This window comes from Dryobates pubescens, chromosome 24 (assembly GCF_014839835.1).
Source record: "Dryobates pubescens isolate bDryPub1 chromosome 24, bDryPub1.pri, whole genome shotgun sequence".
Taxonomy (NCBI): domain Eukaryota; kingdom Metazoa; phylum Chordata; class Aves; order Piciformes; family Picidae; genus Dryobates; species Dryobates pubescens.
In genome coordinates, this window is record NC_071635.1 from 15,326,692 (window position 1) to 15,348,531 (window position 21,840).

General features: G+C 46.9%; 1 protein-coding gene across 1 annotated transcript in view; it reads left to right on the plus strand.

The window, feature by feature from the left end:
• Window positions 1-266: 266 nt before the first annotated feature.
• Window positions 267-21,840, plus strand: part of EDNRA (endothelin receptor type A) — a 46,129-nt gene continuing 24,555 nt past the window's right edge. Inside the window, exons 1-2 of the mRNA XM_009896745.2 lie at window positions 267-749; window positions 15,923-16,050. Of these exons, the coding sequence (XP_009895047.1) occupies window positions 348-749; window positions 15,923-16,050 (530 nt within the window). The 5' untranslated portion in view covers window positions 267-347. The remainder of the gene's footprint in view (window positions 750-15,922; window positions 16,051-21,840) is intronic.

Below are 21,840 nucleotides of genomic sequence, written 5' to 3' on the forward strand. Positions count from 1 at the left end.
GCCCTCTATCTGGACTTCAAGCCATGGAGCACCACCCTCTGGATGCAACCATCCAGCCAATTCCTTATCCACTGAACACTCCACCCAGCAAATCCACAAGTCTACAACTTGGTGAGCAGGATGTTGTGGGGGGACTGTGTCAAAGGCCTTGCACAAGTCCAGTTAGATCACATCCACAGCTCATCCCTTACCTGCTGCCAGTCTGCCTGTTGTATTGATTTCTTTCTTCATTTTGTTTATTGCTTTTCTCTGCAGGTGAAGAAGTGAGAAGCATCTCACTGAGATACTGAAACCCACCCCCACCCTACCCCCCCATCTCAGAGGATTTGGTCTTTGGGGACTTCAGGATGGAAGCCTCGTGTTTAAGAGTTTCCTTGCTGCTGCTGCTTCCAGGATTTGTCCTCAGTGACAGCTCGGACAGACACGCTGCCAATCGGAGCGACTTGGGGACCCACCTGCCCACTTTCTCAGGGATGGAATCCAGCATACTCCTCACCACCAGGCAGCCCTTGGTGTCCAACCAAACTGTCAGGTGCTCCCAGCAGACTAAGATTGCAGAGACCTTCAAATACATTAACACGGTGGTGTCCTGTGCTATTTTCATCGTGGGGATGGTTGGGAATGCAACTCTGCTGAGGATCATTTACCAGAACAAGTGCATGAGGAACGGCCCCAACGCGCTGATCGCCAGCCTGGCCCTAGGAGACCTCATCTACATTGTCATTGATATTCCTATCATGGTCTACAAGGTAGGATGCAACAACCACCCATTCTGATTGCAGTTTCCTTGCTGTCTGCTCTCTGTGGTTATAGAGTCAGAGAATTGTCAGGGTTGGAAGGGACCTCCAGGATCAGCCAGTTCCATGGCCCCTGCCATGGGCAGGGACACCTCACACCACAGCAGGTTGCTCACAGCCACCTCCAGCCTGGCCTTAAAAACCTCCAGGCATGAGGCTTCCACCCCCTCCCTGGGCAACCTGTGCCAGTCTCTCACCACCCTCATGGTGAAAAAATTCTTCTAATATCCAATCTGAATCTCCCCACTTCTAGTTTTGCTCCATTCCCCCCAGTCCTATCACTCCCTGACACCCTCAAAAGTCCCTCCCCAGCTTTCTTGGAGCCTCCTTCAGATCCTGGAAGGCCACAAGAAGGTCTCCTGGGAGCCTTCTCCTCTCCAGACTGAACAGCCCCAATTCTCTCAGTCTGTTCTCATAGCAGAGCAGCTCCAGCCCTCTGCTCATCCTCATGGCCGTTCTCTGGACACCTTCCAGCACCTCCAGATCCTTCCTTTAATAGGGGCTCCAGAACTGGATGCAGTACTCCAAATGGGGTCTCACCAGAGGTGAGTTACTCCTTGGTCTTTGAGCACTCCATTTAAGACAAAAACTAACCAAGCAAACAAACTACTCTTTTGTACTGTGCAACAAAGCCCTTGCTCTCAGGTCTCACCTCCATAGGACTCCTTTCCAAGATTATGATGTTCCTAGGTCTTAACCAAAGCATGGCCTTGGGCATCTCACAGAACTCTTCAGTTATGGTAGCCATTACAGCCAGCCAAAGAATTCACGAGGGAAGCCTGGCTATAAGCTCTTCTGCTCCTTGATGGGAGCAGAACAGCATTGGACTAGTTGCTCTTTTTGGAATATCCCATCCTCACTTGAAGGTTTTACAGAACATACTTTCTGCAAGGGTTTTCACTACAGGCTTCCAGGTTAGGACTTTATGTCAGTGGAGTTGAGCATTCAGCTTTTCATTCAGTATTTCACAGAATCACAGAATGTTAGGGGCTGGAAGGGACCTCAAAAGCTCATCCAGTCCAGAGCAGGGTCACCTAGAGCAGATCACATCCAGGCAGGTCTTGAATATCTGCAGGGAGGGAGATTTCACAGTCACTCTGGGCAGCCTGTGCCAGTGCTCTCTCACCCTCACAAGGAAAAAAAGTCTTCCTCCTGTTTCCATGGAACTTCCTAGGCCTCAGCTTCCACCACTGCCCCTTGTGCTGGCATTGGGCATCACCCAGCAGAACCTGGCTCCATCCTCTTGGCACTCACCCTGCACATCTTTATCAACAGGAATGAGGTCACCCCTCAGGCTCCTCCTCTCCCAGCTAAAGAGCCCTCAGCTCCCTCAGTCTGTCCTCCTAAGGAAGATGTTCCACTGCCCTAATCATCTTTGTGGCTCTGCAGTGGACTCTTTCAAGCATTTGTTAATAGCAGATTCTCACCATGATTCCAGAGTTGGTGAAATCAGTTATACCAGAGATGCAACCTACCAATGAGCTCGTGACAGATCCATAGACATTTCCATGGATGCTATCACACAAGTCATCCATGACTGTGACATTTGTGCTGCTATTAAGCAGGCAAAGTGAATTAAGCCCCTGTGGTATGGTGACAGATGGTCCAAGTACAGGTATGGTGAAGCTTGGCAGATTGACTGCAATATATCTGAAATACTAAATTCCATCTGAACTTGTCAAAGCACAAAAAAGGATCCTCAGCAATTCTTTAACATGATACAGAGTTCTCCTGCCTCAGTTTTTAGTGTCCATTTTAACTGAACAGAGCCAGAAAGCACTGCTTGCTTCTGGTGTAACAGGTTTACTGATGTAGCATGCATGACCCCAAGGCATGAATGAAGAGAGTCCCTTTTCTAATATATGGCACTGATGTTAACTTACTTAGCTGAGAAAATTGTCAAAGGCTTTTCTAAGCTACTAATTGTAACTTTGGGGATCACAAAGGGGTACATAACTGGCAGGATGTTAGACTTTCCCCCTTTCTTTTCTCAGTAAAACCTTCAGGTGTTTCTGTTAGTAAATTAATCACTGAGTAATATAACCACAAAAACACAGAATCAATAAGGTTGGAAGAGACCTCAAAGATCATCAAGTCCAGCCTGTCACCACAGACCTCATGACTAAACCATGGCACCAAGGGCCATGTCCAATCCCCTCTTCAACACCTCCAGGGATGGGGACTCTACCACCTCCCTGGGCAGCTCATTCCAATGGCTAACAACTCTCTCACAGTGAAGAACTTTCTCCTCACCTCCAGCCTAAACCTCCCCTGGTGCAGCTTGAGACTGTGTCCTCCTGTTCTGGTGCTGGTTGCCTGGGAGAAGAGACCAACCCCCACCTGGCTACAACCTCCCTTCAGGGAGTTGTAGAGAGCAACAAGGTCTCCCCTGAGCCTTCTCTTCTCCAGGCTAAGCAACCCCAGCTCCCTCAGCCTCTCCTCACAGGGCTGTGCTCAAGGCTTCTCCCCAGCCTCATTGGCCTTCTCTGGACACGTTCAAGTGTCTCAATGTCCTTCTTAAACTGAGGGGCCCAGAACTGGACACCAGCCCCAGAACAAGAGGCCACAGTCTCAAGCTGCACCAGGGGAGCTTTAGACTGGATGTTAGGAAGAAGTTCTTCATAGAGAGAGTGATTTGCCATTGGAATGTGCTTCCCAGGGAGGTGGTGGAGTCACCATCACTGGGGGTGTTTAGGAGGAGACTTGATGGGGTGCTTGGTGCCATGGGTTAGTTGATTAGATGGTGCTGGATGATGCATTGGACATGATGATCTCAAAGTTCTTTTCCAATGTGGTCTATTCTATTCTATTCTATTCTATTCTATTCTATTCTATTCTAATACAAAACTAAACAAAACAAGACAAACATTCCTCACAATTTGGGCCCATAAAGATTCTGGAGATTTAACTCTGATTTACCTGTGCTGTAAACAAGGTATTTTAATGCATGGTTTGATCACAGTTAGAGTCTTGTGGTTTCAAACTGGGTTTTAAACTTCAAGAGACAGCCAATGACAGAATACAGAATTCACCAGGTTGGGAAAAACTTTAGAGATCATCAAGTTTAGTTGATTAGATGGTGTTGGGTGATAGGTTGGACTCAATGATCTCAAAGGTCTCTTCCAACCTGGTCTATTCTATTCTATTCTATTCTATTCTATTCTATTCTATTCTATTCTATTCTATTCTATTCTATTCTATTCTATTCTACTCTACTCTATTCTATTCTATTCTATTCCAGTCTAGTCTAGTCTATCCTATCCTATTCTATTCTATTCTATGTCCAACCTATCACCCAACACCATCTAATCAACTAAACCATGGCACCAAGTGCCCCATCCAGTCTCCTTTTAAACACCTCCAGTGATGGTGACCCCACCACCGCCCTGGGCAGCCCATGCCAATGGCCAATCTCTCTCTCTGTAAAGAACTTCTTCTTAACATTGTCTTTTATCTCTCTATAACTACTGACATCAGAACTGCTGACCTGCATTGTAACACAGCTAGTGATAGGGCAAGGTCAGAAAACCTTAACTTCATTCATGGATCATAAACATGTAAATGTGCATGGTTTACATTTGTGCAGAGGGCTGTTATCAAGCTAAAAGGCAGTACCTGGTGTCAGCTGCCAGGAGTATGAATCTCAGTAAGCCTTTCAGTTTTATCTGGCTTTACTATAAGATGAATTTGAAATGAGGATAAAGGCTGCTAATAATAATGCATGTGATTAAACATTACAGTGTCACAGAATCACAGGAGGTTGGAAGGGCTACAAATTGAAGTGGTTTTATTTTGGGTTTAAAGTTTCAACTTAAAAGTATTTTATACCCTTGGTTCCAACCTATATTTTCATTTTAAACTGGTTGGTGTACTTAGAATCATAGAATTGTCAGGGTTGGAAGGGACCTCAAGGATCATCTAGCTCCAAACCCCCTGCCATGGGCAGGAACACCTCACACTACAGCAGGTTGCTCACAGCCACATCCAGCCTGGCTGCACAAACCTCCAGGGATGAGGTTTCCACCACCTCCCTGTGCAACCTTTTCCAGTGTCTGACCACCCTCATGGGCAACAACTTCTTCCTAACATCCAATCTGAATCTACCCATTTCTAGTTTTGCTCCATTCCCCCCAGTCCTATCACTCCCTGACACCCTCAAAAATCCCTCCCCAGCTTTCTTGCAGCCCCCTTAACATATTGGAAGGCCAGAAGAAGGTCTCCTCAGAGCCTTCTCTTGATTCTGACCTATACTTGAACTTTAAAGTATTTTCTGTCCTTGGTTCCAGAATACCTTTTATTTTTCACCTATTTTATAGGCTTGATTCTGAACTCTGCATCTTCATTTTAACTTAGTTTATACCCTTGCTTCTGAGCTATACTTTAATTGTTCTTTTAGCTTCAGAGCCAGCCTCATGTCAAACCAACCAAAGCATCCTGTGTAAAACAATGCATTAGCATCCTGTGTAAACTAAGGTCATCAAACAACACCTTTTAGGTCAGCTCTTCATGCTTAGGAGGACAGAGCAGCCAGAACCACAGTAAAGCAGCATTCATCTGCATATTAAAATAGCCAATCATGCAGTATTAAGAGGGCCACATCATATAGAACAGGATGTGTAATACTGTGGTATTGCAGTGACCTATCAGAAAGAGGTGTTAGCACTTTCCTGAATCAGGAGGTAACCTTAACTGCTTTGAAACCACTGCCAAAAGAGAAGTATGTAATGCCACTGCTATTCACATCCATTTTACAAATCCTTAGAAAGAAGCAGCTAGAAAGAAGATGAAGTCATACAATAGTTTGGGTTAGAAGGGGTCTTAAAGACCATCCAGTTCCACCCCCACTGCCATGGGCAGGGATGCCTCCTACTTGCTTGCTCAAGGCTCTATCCAGCCTGGCCTTGAACACTTCCAGGCTTGCAGCCTCCACAGCTTCCCTGGGCAACCTGTTCCAGAGCCTCCTGGGGAAGAATAAGATCACAGCAATTGAAACTGAAAGTTCCCAGGAGGCTTGAGTCCCTCATTTTGTCAGGCATTAAGACAATTAACAAAGAAAAAAAAAGCAATTATGTAATTTCCATCAGCTCCAGATAGGGTCACAGGTCTCTGACATTTATATCCTTTCTTCACAGAACAGTGAGCTCAGAAATTCCCCCTTACTCTCTCCAATTGCTGTTAATTATACAGTGGATTCCCTTTAGCAATTTGTTAAATGGATTGAGAGGTGAGTAACAGTCACTAGCCTCCTTTGAAGATGTTCTGGAGGCATTAAAGCCCCATTACACTTAATTACCACAAGCATTTCCATGTGTAGTATCAAATCAACAGTAAAAATGGTAACAGAGTGAGTTTTACAGGAAGGATGCCAGTTATAAATCCAGCCTTAATAGTCTGAACTAAGATCATTGGGCAGAGAGGAAGCCAGTGAGGTTCAACAAGGATAAGTGCAGAGTCCTGCATCTGGGAAGGAAGAATAAACTGCAGCAGGACAGGTTGGGAGGTGATCTGCTGGACAGCAGCCCTGTGGAGAAGGAGCTGGGAGTGCTGGTGGAGAACAAGTTCTGCATGGGACAGCGATGTGCCCTGGGGGCCAAGAAGGTCAATGGGGTCCTGGGGAGCATTAAGAGGAGTGTGGCCAGCAGATCCAGGGAGGTTCTCCTGCCCCTCTGCTCTTCCCTGATGAGACATCACCTGGAATATTGTATCTAGTTGTGGGCTCCCCAGTTCAAGAGGGAGAGGGATCTGCTGGAGAGAGTCCAAGGGAGGATACAAGGATGCTGAAGGGACTGGAGCATTGCCTGGTGAGGAGAGGCTGAGAGCCCTGGGGGTGGTTAGTCTGGAGAAGAGAAGACTGAGAGGGGATTTAATAAATAAGATAAATATCTGAGGGCTGGGGGTCAAGAGGGAGAGGACAGGCTCTGCTCAGTTGCACCCTGGCATAGGACAAGGGCCAATGGATATAAACTACAGCACAGGAGGTTCCACCTCAACATGAGGAGGAACTTCTTCACTGTGAGGCTCACAGAGCACTGGAACAGGCTGCCCAGAGAGGTTGTGGAGTCTCCTTCTCTGGAGACTTTCAAGACCCATCTGGATGCACTCCTGTGTGTGACCTGTGCTGGATTCTATAGTTCTGCTCTGGCAGGGGGTTTGGACTCAATGATCTCCAGAGGTCCCTTTCAACCCAGTAGTTATGATGTTTGCTGAGTCCTGAAGGCAAGAGTTACCCAAAACAGAACAGGAAAGGGAAGTCCATCATGAATCTGCCTTCTTCATTTACAGCTTCCTAGCAGAAAGTATTTAATGTGCATATCAAAGTAGGGCTTAAAGAAGAGAGTTTCTATTCTAGGTCTTAGCTCAATTCTGGTCTGCCTTTAGTTAATGGCTGTAATGCCTTTAATGAACTTGGGGGGTAGGGAGGGGGTGGGATGTATGTCCCTTCAATGCACAGGCAGTTCCTCCCTCACCTTAGTTTCACATCCTCTGCCAACCTTTCTGCTCAGGGGATTTGTGACACTGCTCTGGGCTTAACAGACTATTTGGGGATGTTTGCTATCTTTATTTTCCAATCAGCTGAGCTCTACAGATAAGAAGGAATTGTTTGCATTGTGCATATCTAGAGTTTACCAGTCCTGCAGTCGTGTCTTAGCAATCCTGTCACTCTGTTTACCAATGCACAAAAGACAACACAGCTGGAGGAGTAACAAAAGTAACATTTTGCCCAGGGATTGAGAAAAAAGCCTTTTCAGCAAACCACCTTTCACATAAGCACACCTTGCAGCTCATTTCCCTGGAGAAGAGCTTGAGAAACAGCCTACCTAAAAGGATGGGAAGTCAGCCAGCACCACAGAGCAAGAACAACAACAACAACAACAACAACAAAAGAAACTAATCTTACTTTGTAAACAGCAAAAATACCCCAGGGGAGGTGTCTGGAGTTGCTAGGCATACTTCAGCCCTAAGTAGGTTTTTAACAAGTATGTAAAACTCAGGATTGTCTTTTTTTAACCACTTAGCTGAGACAGAATGTTCTGCTTCAAACCCAGGACATTTGTGTTCTTACCTTTCAGGATTCCTTGCAGTATAATCTATGTTCTCATATTTTCCCCTGCCTAAGCAGGAGAAAAAGACTGTAGGCATTTCTGATGTGGCCTAAGACCCTCTGTTACCTCCAGCTTTAATCAAAGATGAGCAGAAGATGTCCAGAGAAGGGACTCGAGGATGATCAGAGGGCTGGAGCTCCTCTCCTGTGGAGACAGAGTTGGGACCGTTCTGTTTGGAGAAGAGAAAGCTCCAAGGAGACCTTACTGTGGCCTTCCAGTATCTGGATACATGTTTATTACTATTCCCCTCCTCTGTTGTGTGTGGTCTGTAGAAGTCTGTGTGTACCTATATTCAGCAGCCTATGCACTGCTAAACTGAGTCATTCCTGCCTGGCATGTGGAGTGCTGTCCCTCAGAGCAGGGATCCATGGAGAAGAGAAGGCTCTGAGGAGAGCTTCTTGTGGCCTTCCAGGATCTGAAGGGGGCTCCAAGAAAGCTGGGGAGGGACTTTTTAGGGTGTCAGGGAGTGATAGGACTGAGGGGAATGGAACAAAACTAGAAGTGGGGAGATTCAGATTGGGTGTTCAGAAGAAGTTCTTCCCCATGAGGGTGGTGAGACACTGGCACAGGTTGCCCAGGGAGGTGGTGGAAGCCTCATCCCTGGAGGTTTTTAAGGCCAGGCTCGGGATGTGGCTGTGAGCAACCTGCTGTGGTGTGAGGTGTCCCTGCCCATGGCAGTGGAGTTGGGACTGGCTGATCCTTGAGGTCCCTTCCAACTCTGACAATTCTATGATTCTAAACTAGCAGCAAAAGCTGTGCTCAGGCAATTCAGGGGAAAAACTATCCTTGATGGTTCTCATGCATCCTCACATAACCTTTCTTCCTTCCATAAAAAAACAAACAAACCCACAATCAGTATTTTATCCACTCTGAGTGGAAAAAAAGGAGAGTCCTTGGTTGTAGCAAAAGTAGGAATGTATTTCCTGCAAAGAAGAGCTGAAGGGATGCAGTGTGCCCTGTCTGCCATGGCAGTATTCTGCATCTAACTCTAAAGAGAAAACCCCAGTGATGCCAAAGTTAGCAGAAGCCCACACTATCATGTCACCAGGATATACTCAGTACTGATCTTATTAGCCCCAAATTAGCCTTGCTCTTTGCCTTTGTCTACTCATCCTTTCCAAAGCAGAGGCTTTTCACTCTAGCAGTGGGAAGGGAAGAAATACCTACAGAGAGGCTGTGTTCTCTCCCCTTCACCCTTGCAGCTCTCCTTTCTCCCAGCAAAGGGGTGGAAAACAGCTGAGTTTTTTATTTGAGATGTGCAACAGTCACTGTGGGGGGGTCCCAAGCAAGAAATGGATGAGGATTGTCCTGCAATGCAATTCTCTCTTGGCTGTATGGGTTCTAGGAAGATGAGAAGGTTTTGAGAACACACAGTGAATTCTTGTCCTGTGAAGTTTCATGGGGGCAGAAGGCTCCCAGTGAGTCACTGAATCAAAATACCACAACTGAAGTACCACAAGACAAGCAGGAGACTCAATCCACCCTTCCTAACTAAGCAGTTACAGATCAGAGACAGGAGGAACACTCCAGTCAGAATCAGCATCTTCTGCCACTGCAGGCAGGTAGCTCAGTGGTACAGACTTTGGACACATCTGTGTCAGTCAGATTTCACCTGGGTTCCCACCAAAACACGAGGTACCATACTTGGCCCATGCCTTGAAGCAGACAGGGGCAGACATATCTGTGGAGCACAGTTCAAACAGAGCTTTACTGAGACAGCTCAACATCTCCTAGAGGAAACTAAAAGAAAGAAAGGAAGAAAGGAAGGAAGGAAGGAAGGAAGGAAGGAAGGAAGGAAGGAAGGAAGGAAGGAAGGAAGGAAGGAAGGAAGGGAAGGAAAGGAAAGGAAGGAAGAAAGGAAAGGAAGAAGGAAAGAAGGAAAGGAAGAAAGAAAGAAAGAAAGAAAGAAAGAAAGAAAGAAAGAAAGAAAGAAAGAAAGAAAGAAAGAAAGAAAGAAAGGAAGGAAGGAAGAAAGGAAGAAAGGAAGGAAGAAAGGAAGGAAGAAAGGAAGAAAGGAAGGAAGGAAGGAAGAAAGGAAGAAAGAAAGAAAGGAAGGAAGAAAGGAAGGAAGGAAGAAAGAAAGGAAGAAATAAAGGAAGAAAGGAAGGAAGGAAGGAAGAAAGGAAGAAAGAAAGAAAGGAAGGAAGAAAGGAAGGAAGGAAGGAAGAAAGGAAGAAAGAAAGGAAGAAAGAAAGGAAGAAAGAAAGAAAGGGAAAGGAAAGGGAAGGAAGGAAGGAAGGAAGGAACAAGGAAGGAAGGAAGAAAGGAAGAAAGAAAGGAAGAAAGAAAGAAAGGAAGGAAGAAAGGAAGGAAGGAAGGAAGGAAGGAAGGAAGGAAGGAAGGAAGGAAGGAAGGAAGGAAGAAAGGAAGAAAGAAAGGAAGAAAGAAAGAAAGGGAAAGGAAAGGGAAGGAAGGAAGGAAGGAAGGAAGGAAGGAAGGAAGGAAGGAACCAGAGGAATTTCTCTTGTCTTTCATCCTGGCCTGTGTCACAAGAAAAGGAAGTCACCCTGGAATACACTGGGTTTGTAACTTCTGCTCCACAGTTAGGAGATGCTGTCTACTGGTAGAGGCAGAAACTGTCTATAGAAGCAGGAATCTGCTGCTTTGATCCTGTCCTCCATTACTGCACAAGTGTAACAGGAGCCATGGAATAAAGAAGGTATTTCTCTCAGTCCTGCTGAAGGCAAGGTAGAAACTCTGACCGCCAGGGTTGTGCCAGAGTTGTTCCATCAGTATCACCGAACACTTGAAGGCCATGAAAGTCAGGAGAGAAACCTGGATGGGTGGCAAGCACTATCTGCATGAAACACATTTCAGTTTCTGGGAAACAGATCTTGTGTGTCAACACAGCAGTGGTCCCAAGTGGGCACAGGAAAAAAGCAGGCCCTGGGGCAATGGGATGAGATCAAAGCAAGAAAGGGTAGGTATGAAACCTTTGCTTTCATCCTCAGGGTCATGTGGCAGAGAGAGGACCTCCTGACACATAGCTGTTGATCTGAAGCAGTTTTTAGAGAGCAGTTCAGAGCTGGTTCATATCCAGCACCTAAGCCAGTTCATCTATTTTGGGCAGAGCTCCAGGGTCATCATCTGCCTGTAAACAGACAGTATCAGCCTAGGATTAGATAAACACTGGGGATGCACATGAGCAGGGCCTGGTGGATACTGGTGGCTGGGTTGTAATGTTCTCCCTTTCAGATGCTAGATAAATTGGCTGTGATGCACAGTGGGACTTTATGTTTTGGCCATCAGCTAGCACACTAATGAGGGTTAGAAAATAGCAGCAGCAGTAGAGTAAAATCAAGGGAGTGACATTTAAAAATCACTGCAAAGGAATGTTCTCAGCACTGCTGTCTCGTTTGCTTCAGGCTGCAGTGGCAGGGCAGAGAGGCCATAAAAAGCAGCAGAGAAGGGGAGATGCTCAAGCTGTGCCTGTCTGGTCACTCTGCTGAGGTTAAGACAGACAGAAGAATCTTCAAATCCTGGTTTCTGATTTCAGTGTGAAAAAATACATGCTGTTGGCCACACTCTTCTTGCTCAGGACCTGCACCATTGTATGAAATACTATAGGCACTACAAAGGGAAAAGCTGACTTCCATTGCCCCACATCTTCCTTTGAAATCTCAGGGAGATTTGGGGAGAGGGCTTCCAAAAGCACAATGCATTTGACTAGCTCATGGAGAACAACCTGGGGAAAACCAGCCAGATTCCTCCTGTCCTTGTGCCTCGAGAGAAGACACCCTCTGTGTATTAAACCATGCCAAAGCACTTGGAGAGCAGGGCCAGTAGCCCCAGTTCTTCAGATTTACCTAAGTAAATATGGACTCATTCAATTAAAGATAGAAATGTGTTGCTTCCCTCTGCAGAACAGAGGGCAAAGGACTCCTTCTGATGTAAAATTAGCAAAACCAAAGAGAGGATCAGATTTCTCAACCAAACAAAAAGTCTACAGGAATAAAAGCTGGCACCTGCTCCAAGGGGAAGTAATAAAAATGTGGCATGATAATGGAGGATAGCCATGGAAATGATGGCAAAATGAATCTTAAAGATCAAGTGGAATCATGGAATTGTCAGGGTTGGAAGGGACCTCAAGGATCAGCCAGTCCCAACCCCCCTGCCATGGGCAGGGACACCTCACACTACAGCAGGTTGCTCACAGCTACCTCCAGCCTGGCTGCAAAAACCTCCAGGGATAAGGCTTCCACCAGCTCCCTGGGCAACCTGGGCCAGGCTCTCACCACCCTCATGGGGAAGAACTTCTTCCTAACATCCAATCTGAATCTCCCTCCTCTAGCTTGGATCCAATCCCCCCCAGTCCCATCACTCCCTGACACCCAAAAAAGTCCCTCCCTGACACCCTAAAAAGTCTCTCCCCAGCTTTCCTGAAGCCCCCTTCAGATACTGGAAGGCCACAAGAAGGTCTCCTGGGAGCCTTCTCCTCTCCAGCCTGAACAGCCCCAACTCTCTCAGTCTGTCCTCAGAGCAGAGCAGCTCCAGCCCTCTGACCATCCTCATGGCCCTTCCCTGGACACCTTCCAGCACCTCCAGATCCTTCTTGTAATAGAGGCTCCAGAACTGGACACACAGCTCCAGGTGTGGTCTCAGCAGAGTGGAGTAGAGGGAAGAATCCCCTCCCTGGCCCTGCTGGCTGTGTTTCTCTTGCTGCAGCCCAGGCTCTGGTTAGCTCCCTGGGCTGCAGCTGCTCGCTGCTGGCTCCTGTTGAGCTTCTCCTCTACCAGCACCCCCAAGTCCTTTCCTTCAGGGCTGCTCTCAAGGCAGTTGCTGCCCAGCCTATATTGGTGCTTGGGATTGCCTACTTAATTCTGATCCCTGTCATTCTGATCAAAATCAACTTGAAAAGAATGGCTAATGATTGGGTACTGATGTTGTTTCAATTAGCAGAGGAGTGTAAGAAACAAAAGGAGTAAAATGTTTTAAATCTTATAAAAGGAGAGCTTCCTGGGATGTGGGGAAGATGTGTACATGCCAGAACTAGGATAAAGCTTCCCTGTGAGGGGTAATGAGTTAGAGAACCTTTTTGAAGCTAACATTTGCCTTGTAGGAAGAAGGTGTCACAGTCCCTACAAAGTGCTTGCTCGTTTCTGTTGCTGGGTACATGCTACAGCCACAGTCGGTGCACATAAATGAATGGGTGGCCAGCTTCCAGTTGCCCTCTAAAGTGTGGTGTATATTGGCACAGGTGATGAACAAAATCCTGCTAGGGGCCACTTTTCCCTGATGCTGTCATTTACAAGTTAACCTTCACCCAGTGGTGCCTGAAAATGATTCTGATTTTACCCAAAGCCAGACAAGAGTCTGAAGCTGAAATTCCACAGTTCCAGCTGGAGAATTACCAGCTATGGGACACCCAACACAAGAGAGAAATAGACCTGCTGGAGTGGGTCCAGAGGAGGGCCACAAAGATGATCAGAGGGGTGGAGCACCTCTCCTACAAAGACAGGCTGAAAGAACTGGGGCTGTTCAGCCTGGAGAAGAGAAGGCTCCAGGGAGACCTTACAACTACTTTTCAATATATGAAGGGGGCCTACAGGAAGGCTGAGAGAGGACTGTTCAGGAGGGCTTGTAGCAACAGGACAAGGGGCTAAGGTTTGAAACTGGAGCAGGGTAGATTTAGGTTGGACATAAGGAGGAAGTTCTTTACCATGAGGGTGGGGAGGTGCTGGAATGAGTTGCCCAGAGATGGTTGAGGCCATGCCTCTGGAGATACTCAAGATCAGACTGGATATAGCCCCAAACAGCCTGCTCTAGTTGGAGGTGTCCCTGTTCACTGCAGGGAGGTTGGACAAGATGACCTTGGAGGGTCCCTTCCAACCCAATGCAACCTGTGAATCTATGAACCTGTGTTTCTTATATCCCTCTGTTGTTTCTTTTCCCCAGCACTTTTTTCTGCAGCCCTGACATAAATGAAAAGCCTCATGCAAGAGTTCTGCCTTACCTGAGAGAAAGGCAGAGGTGCATTTTGAACTCCTCAGAGTTAACATTTATATTGTTCAAGAAAGTCATTGTTGGCAGGTTTCAATTTAACTCTGATTTAAATAGGAATACAATGTTTACTTTGCACACTGCAGCCCTGAGCTACAACCAAAATTTGAGTATCTGGTCCTGCAGACAGCAGCCACCCACTCTGACTAGATGAAAGGTCTGCAGAACCTAAGCTCCTGTTGAATTTACTTAGTCCTTGTGGCTGCAAAGGCCACTCTCAAACCATGAACTGACTGTGAGCAGTCTGCCCAAGTATGAAGATGGCCCAGCAGAAGAGGTCTCCTTCTCTTGAGACCTTCAAGTCCCATCTGGATGCATCCCTGTGCTAGATTCTATGGTCCTGCTCTGGCAGGGAAGTTGGGCTCAATGATCTCCAGAGGTCCCTTCCAACCCCTAACATCCTGTGAGCCTGTCTGCAAGAAAGGAAACTCTGAAAACAACTATTCCAGTTGCTAGTGATTTAATCATGTGCCAATCAGTACAAGCTTCCTTTAGTTTTAACTGTAAATGTGTAAAAAAAGGTAAGACTCATGGCTTGGGTTTATGATAGAAAGAACACAACTAATCTTTGCATGCAGTATGGAATGGCCCTAGGACATTAGGAAGGATTCTTCCCCATGAGGCACTGCAACAGGTTGCCCAGAGAATCTGTGCAGGCTCCAAGCCTGGAATTTGTTCAAAGCCAGGCTGGATGGGGCCTTGAGCAAGCTGATCTAACAGGAGGTGTCCCTGCCCATGGCAGTGGGGTGGAACTAGAGGATCTTTTATAGTCCCTTGAGGCCAAGAAGGCCAATGGGATTCTTGGGTCCATTAAGAGGAGTGTGGCCAGCAGATCCAGGGAGCTTCTCCTCTCCCTCTACTCTGCTCTGGTGAGACCTCACCTGGAATATTGCATCCAGTTGTGGGCTCCCCAGTTCAAGAGGGACAGGGATCTGCTGGAGAGAGTCCAACAGAAGGCCACAAGGATGTTGAAGGGACTGGAGCACTGCCTGGTGAGGAGCTGTTTGTCTGGAGAAGAGAAGACAGAGAGGATTTCATAAGTGTTTATAAATATCTGAGGGCTGGGTGTCAAGAGGGAGGGGACAGGCTCTGCTCTCTTGCATCCTGGCATAGGACAAGGGCCAATGGATATAAACTACAGCACAGGAGGTTCCACCTCAACATGAGGAGGAACTTCTTCCCTGTGAGGCTCACAGAGCACTGGAACAGGCTACCCAGAGAGGTTGTGGAGTCTCCTTCTCTGGAGACTTTCAAGACCCAGCTGGATGCATTCCTGTGTGACCTGTGCTGGAATCTATGGTCCTGCTCTGGCAGTGGGGTTGGACTCAATGATCTCTTGAGGTCCCTTCCAACCTCTAACATCCTGTGAGCCTGTGTGATCTAAAAACCTCCTTGGAAACATTGGTCTCGACCCCAGCCACTCACTCTTGTCTCCCCAAATGGATGCTTTTCTGTTGCCTTGCAGTGCAGCCCCCATGTATGCATGATGCTTGCCCTTGAAGGCATAACAGGGAAAAAATGATGTTTGTACCAACCATCTGTTCCACGCACATCAGAGCCTGGCAGTGACTGTTGCCATGAGTTGCAGTCCTGCTTTTCCAACAACAAGGACCCACTTGCGTGCAGCGTGTGAATTTGGCTTGGAGGGATTTCCCCATCAACTGTGAGCTCTGCTTGGACTGCTTGGTTCTGGGACGTGCTAATTGCGACCATTCCCGACCGCCTTGAGTTAGATTATCGCCATCCTGTGCTGGTGGCTGAAGCACCACGGTAAAAAGAAAGCTTTTTAACGATGCAAGTTACTGCTGTAACAGCAGGAGGCCAACAGCTCAGTTTAAACTTGCCCTCTGTGCTTCTCTAGCCGCAGTTACTTTCCAGATCCACCCCACGCTAGGGATCTTCTTCAGGCATGGAGAATTGAAGGTTACAATGGCTGTGTGGAAGACAAGAAAGAATGACAACTGTTACATACTTGCTAAGTTGCTGATTACATATTCTGATTCTTTTATATCTTCTCTTTAGCTCCTTGCTCAGAAGTGGCCCTTTGGAAATTCTGAATTTGGACAGTTTCTTTGCAAATTCCTTCCCTTTATACAGAAGGCATCAGTGGGGATCACAGTCCTTAATCTCTGTGCCCTTAGTGTGGACAGGTACAGTATGTTTTACTCTTTTGACAGACTGCTCTTGCCCTTGTAGCCTTCCCACAGCTGGGAGCACTCAGTATGGTCTTCTTAGCAGGCAGACTGCAGTATAGATGTGACTTGCTTCCTGCTTTCTGATTGCCTGGTTACAACACAGCATCACATTTCTGACTAAAATGATACCAGGAAGCCACTGGACCAATTAATTAACCTCACAGGTTTTATGAAGGTATGTAGAAGCTCTAGCAAAGCATTATTTCACCTTCCTTTACCAGACAAACCTTTATTGGGACTTGACTCAGTGTTCAGACCTCTTCCTTTCGTCTGGCCTCGTGTTTGTTTTGTGTTTCAACATGATTGTGACCTTAAGTCTTACATTCATTTATTTTTTACCAGAGTTACAGGGTTTATTTTTGGTAACTTTTAGAACTAATTGAGTTTGATTGAGAAACACATTGGAAACTTGCTTTGAGAGTTTGATAGTTCAAATATTAACGCCTCTGCTAAAAGGGCTGAGAAAGAGGAATGGAATGGAATGGAATGGAATGGAATGGAATGGAATGGAATGGAATGGAATGGAATGGAATGGAATGGACCAGGTTGGAATGGAATGGAATGGAATGGAATGGAATGGAATGGAATGGAATAGAATAGAATAGAATAGAATAGAATAGAATAGAATAGAATAGACCAGACCAGGTTGGAAGAGACCTTCAAGATCATCAAGTCCAACCCATCATCCAACACCACCTAATCAACTAAACCATGGCACCAAGCACCCCATCAAGTCTCCTCCTGAACACCCCCAGTGATGGTGACTCCACCACCTCCCCAGGCAGCACATTCCAACGTGCAATCTCTCTGTGTAGAATTTCTTCGTAACCTCCAGCCTAAACCTCCCCTGGTGCAGCTTGAGACTGTGTCCTCTTGTTCTGGTGCTTCTTGCCTGGGAGAAGAGACCAAACTCTGCCTGTCCAGAACTTCCCTTCAGGTAGTGGTAGAGAGCAGTAAGGTCTCCCATGAGCCTCCTCTTCTCCAGGCTAAGCAACCGCAGCTCCCTCAGTCTCTCCTCATAGGGCTTGTGTTCCAAATTCCTCACCAACTTTGTTGCCTTCTCTGGACACCTTCCAGCAAGTCAACCTCCTTCCTAAACTGAGGGGCCCAGAACTGGACACAGTACTCGAGTTGTGGCCTAACCAGTGCAGTGTACAGGGGCAGAAAGATCTCCCTGTTCCTGCTGGCCACACTGTTCCTGATGCAGGCCAGGATGCCCTTGGCCCTCCTGGCTGCCTGGGCACACTGCAGGCTCATGTTCAGCCTACCATCAACCAGCATCCCCAGGTCCCTCTCTGCCTGGCTGCTCTCAGCCCCTCTGACCCCAGCCTGTAGCACTGCCTGGGGCTGCTGTGGCCAATGTGCAGAACCTGGCACTTGGATGTGTTCAGTCTCCTGCCCTTGGACTCTGCCCGTCTGTCCAGCCTGTCGAGGTCCCTCTGCAGAGCCTCTCTACCCTCCAGCAGATCAGCTCCTGCCCCCAGCTTGGTGTCGTCAGCAAATTTACTGCTGATGGCCTCAATGCCCTCATCCAGATCATCAAAAAAGATGTTAAAGAGCATGGGGCCCAGCACTGATCCTTGGGGCACACCACTAGTGACTGGCTGCCAGCTGGCTGTGGCACCATTCACCACCACTCTCTGGGCTTTTTTGCATACTTCTGCTGGTAAAACAACAGCTAAGCTGCCTCTGAACATCATTCTTTTTTCTCCCATATATACAAGGCAACAACAGCTTGCTTCTGGGGAAGCTATTTTGATTGGTCTTGAACTTCCTTGATTGTGTTCCAGTCCACAATAGCAATAATTGTGATGCAGGAAACACTGATAATTAAAATACATTCTGTATATTGGCAGAGTGGTGCAAAGATAAAAGGAGCTTTAACATTAATCTTGCTTTGGTTTTAGAGAAAAAGATGATGTGCAGAGTTTGATACTGATGAGTAACTTGGCAGTATCCTACCTGAACTACAGCTCCTTATTGTATTAATCATGGAATGGTTAGCAGGTTAGCAGGGACCTCAGAGATCATCTACCCCAACCTCCTTACCGTGGTCAGGGACACCTCTCAACTAGACTCAATTGCTCAAGGCCTCATCCTGTTCATTGAACAGCCCCAGAGAGCAGGCATCCACAGCCTCCCAGGACAGCCTGTTCCAGAGTTTCACCACCCTCACACTGGAGAACTTCTTCCTAAGACCCAGTTTAAACCTACTCTCCTTCAGCTTGAAACCATTGCCCCTTGTCCTGTTGCTAAACACCCTTATGGAAAATCCCTCTCCAACTCTCCTGTAGGTTCCCTTCCAGATATCATACTAGTATCATAGTATCAGTCAGGGTTGGAAGGGACCACAAGGATCATCTAGTTCCAACCCCCCTGCCATGGGCAGGGACACCCCACACTAGAGCAGGCTGGCCAGAGCCTCATCCAGGCTGGGCTTAAACACCTCCAGGGACAGCGCCCCAACCACTTCCCTGGACAACCCATTCCAGGGCTTCACCACTCTCATGGGGAAGAACTTCCTCCTCACCTCCAGCCTGAATCTCCCCACCTCCAGCTTCATTCCATTCCCCCTAGTCCTATCACTACCTGAGATCCTTAGAAGTCCCTCCCCAGCCTTCTTGTAGGCCCCCTTCAGATACTGGAAGGCAGCTCTAAAAGTCCCCCTAGAGTCTTCTCTTTTCTAGGACGGACAACCCCAGCTCCCTCAGCCTATCCTCAGGGCAGAGGTGTCCCAGCATTAACAACTCACTAGCTGAAGCCAGTACCACAGACAAGTTGCCTATTTCCATTTTGCAGCCTGAGAAATACAAAAGGAATTCTGCTCCTCAAGCAGTATCTGCCCAGCATAAAATACAATCTAAGGAATAAATCACAGCTCAAGCAGCCATGAAACAGGGAGCTTGTTAGGTGTGTGCTGGCCAGGGCAGTAGGTTTTGTCCTACTGTTTGTTACATTCACACACATTGGAAGCAACTCAGTGGAAGTCACCTCTTTATGTGTGCATGGAATTGTTTTTCACAGGCACCCCTCTATATGTGCATAGATTGATTTCTTTTTCACAAGCACTGATTTACCAGTCCTCACAACTACCAAATGCTGTTCCATGTGAGTAAGGATCAGGCTCAGGCTGTTTCATTTCCTCCCCCAGCTTACACCCTTTGCCAAGCACATACTCTTTGTCATCTGGTGCTGCTCTAGTAAATGGTTGCAGAGAATGGGCGTTAGGAAACAGATGTGTACAGCCAGAGCATGAAGTGAATCTAGGTTAAATCACCACAAAATCAGGAGTCAAGAGCAGGAAGCAAAGCTGGGCACTGGAAGTGGAAGGCTCATATTAATACAGAATTCCACATCAGCTAATGTTTGGGCTTTAGTATGGAAAGTGAGTGAATAAGGACTTGTTTGCTGCCACAGCTGCACTATTCCTGCTCTACAAGTGAGTTTTGTTTGTCTTACTAAGCTCCTGAAAACAATCTGCTTTATAGCTACTTTGGGTCTATAAATGGAACTGCACTCTATGAGGTAGGAAAAGTCAATTGGTATTAGGAATTCAGAGCTCCATGGCTTTGATAAGTGTTGATTATTTATTCATCTGTCCCTCTTGCAGGCTGCAGTCTTAATTTAGACCAAGACTTCTTTTTTAACCCCTCTGTTCACTATATTAACTGCATCCCCTCGTGAAACTCCACTGGTTGGAACTGCCCCTCACACAAAGGCACTTGCACTGGCAGGGCAGTAAGGTTTAACTGCACGTGCCCAAGGGGAACAATGTCCATCCACATGTGCAGAGGAACTCCTCAGAGGCTGACAGAAAACACCAAGGCAGCCATTCACCCTTCAGAGGAAGCTCACATTTGCTGCAGATGCCTCTCAGGCATTTTTAAACCCTAGGTCATGATGACGAGAGTCTGACTCTTTTTCTAAACAGTGCCTGACTGTGACTAAGAGGAAGGATATTTCCCTCCTGGAGCTTTTACTCTTCCTTATGTCCCAGGCAGAAGACTTTGATGAAGAAATGCTTTCAAGAAGAGGGCAGAGATGGATCTTATTTAATAGGTATATGCCCTGTTCTCGTCTCCTCTGCATATCACAGTGCACAGAACTGGCAGCTCAGGGCAGTTACTTTATCTGGCCTAAATTTCAGGAAGTGTATTAGATAAGTCAGGATTTTACCCCTAAACCAAAGCCCTAAGACCTTCATTTTAGTAAGAGTTTTACAATCAAGACACTGTATGCTGTCTTTAAGATGAAGAAGAGCTGTGAACTCTCAGAGCAACAGATCAATAGCACCAGCACCATTTCGGAACTGTTCACAGGATGTCAGGGGTTAGGAAAGGAGCCAAAGAGATCATCAAGTCCAAACCCCTGCCAGAGCAGGTCCATACAATCTAGCTCACACACTAGCTGTTCTGGCACTAATCTTGACAGTGACTGCTTCTTAGAATCATAGAATCATGGAATTAATAAGGTTGGAAGAGACCTCAAAGATCATCAAGTCCAGCCTGTCACCCAAGACCTCATGACTACTAGACCATGGCATCAAGTGCCACATCCAATTCCCTCTTGAACACCTCCAGGGACAGTGACTCCACCACCTCCCTGGGCAGCACATTCCAACGGCTAACAGCTCTCTCTGTGCAGAACTTTTTCCTCACCTCCAAGCCTAAACTTCCCCTGGTGCAGCTTGAGACTGTGTCCTCTTGTTCTGGTGCTGGTTGCCTGGGAGAAGAGACCCTCCTGGCTACAACCTCCCTTCAGGGAGTTGTAGACTTACATCTTAACATCCCTGATCAAGTCTCTTATCTTTTCTGTACGGGTTTCCCCTCTTAACAAAGGGCTGGTGATCCTTGCAGAACAGCAAGCTGTTCTGCTAATGGGCCATCCGAACAATTCATCTGCTAATGCAGTCAGAAGCAACAGGGAAACAGAAGCACCTGCCCTGTATGGCAGGCAGAGAGGACTGAGAGTCCCCAGACAAGCTATAACCCATGATTTAAACTTCACAGACTCCTTGACTGAATTTCCTAAGGCCTACAATAAGTTTTCTTTTTCAATCCAGATCAGACATCATTATGGTAAAATTCATCCAAATTGTGCCCCCAAAAACGTCCCTGGGCCACAGCAAACCCCACAACCAGGCTGCATTGATGAGCCCAGTGCTGGAATGCTAGCTAGAGTTCCAGAACTGTTCTTTACCAAAGAATGATGAAATCAAAGAGAGGGTGTGGGAAAGCATCTGAAATTATGTCAGTGGCCCTGCAGACCTCTATTTTTGTTTCTTATCAAAAATTATACTTTAGAAGGTACTTTCAGGTAGTTGTAGACAGCAATGAGGTCTCCCCTCAGCCTCCTCTGTTTCAGACTAACCATCCTCAGCTCCTTCAGTTGCTCTTCATCAGATTTCTTCTCCAGGCCCTTCACAGCTTCCTTGCCCTCCTCTCCACTGGCTCCAGCACCTCCACATCTCTCTGCTACTGAGATGCCCAAAACTGGACACAACACTCGAGGTGTGGCCCCACCAGAGCTGAGTACCAGGGGACAGTCACCTCCCTGCTCCTGCTGGACACAGCATTTCTAATCTCAGCCAGGATGCCATTGGCTTTCTTGGCCACCAGGGCACACTGCTGGCTCCTATTCAGCTGCTTGCTGATTAGATTAGTGAAAAGGAGAGGGAGAAGAGGAGCCACAATATTAAACAGAGAAAAGGAAACAGCCTGGAAAAGGACCAAATATTTTGGACAT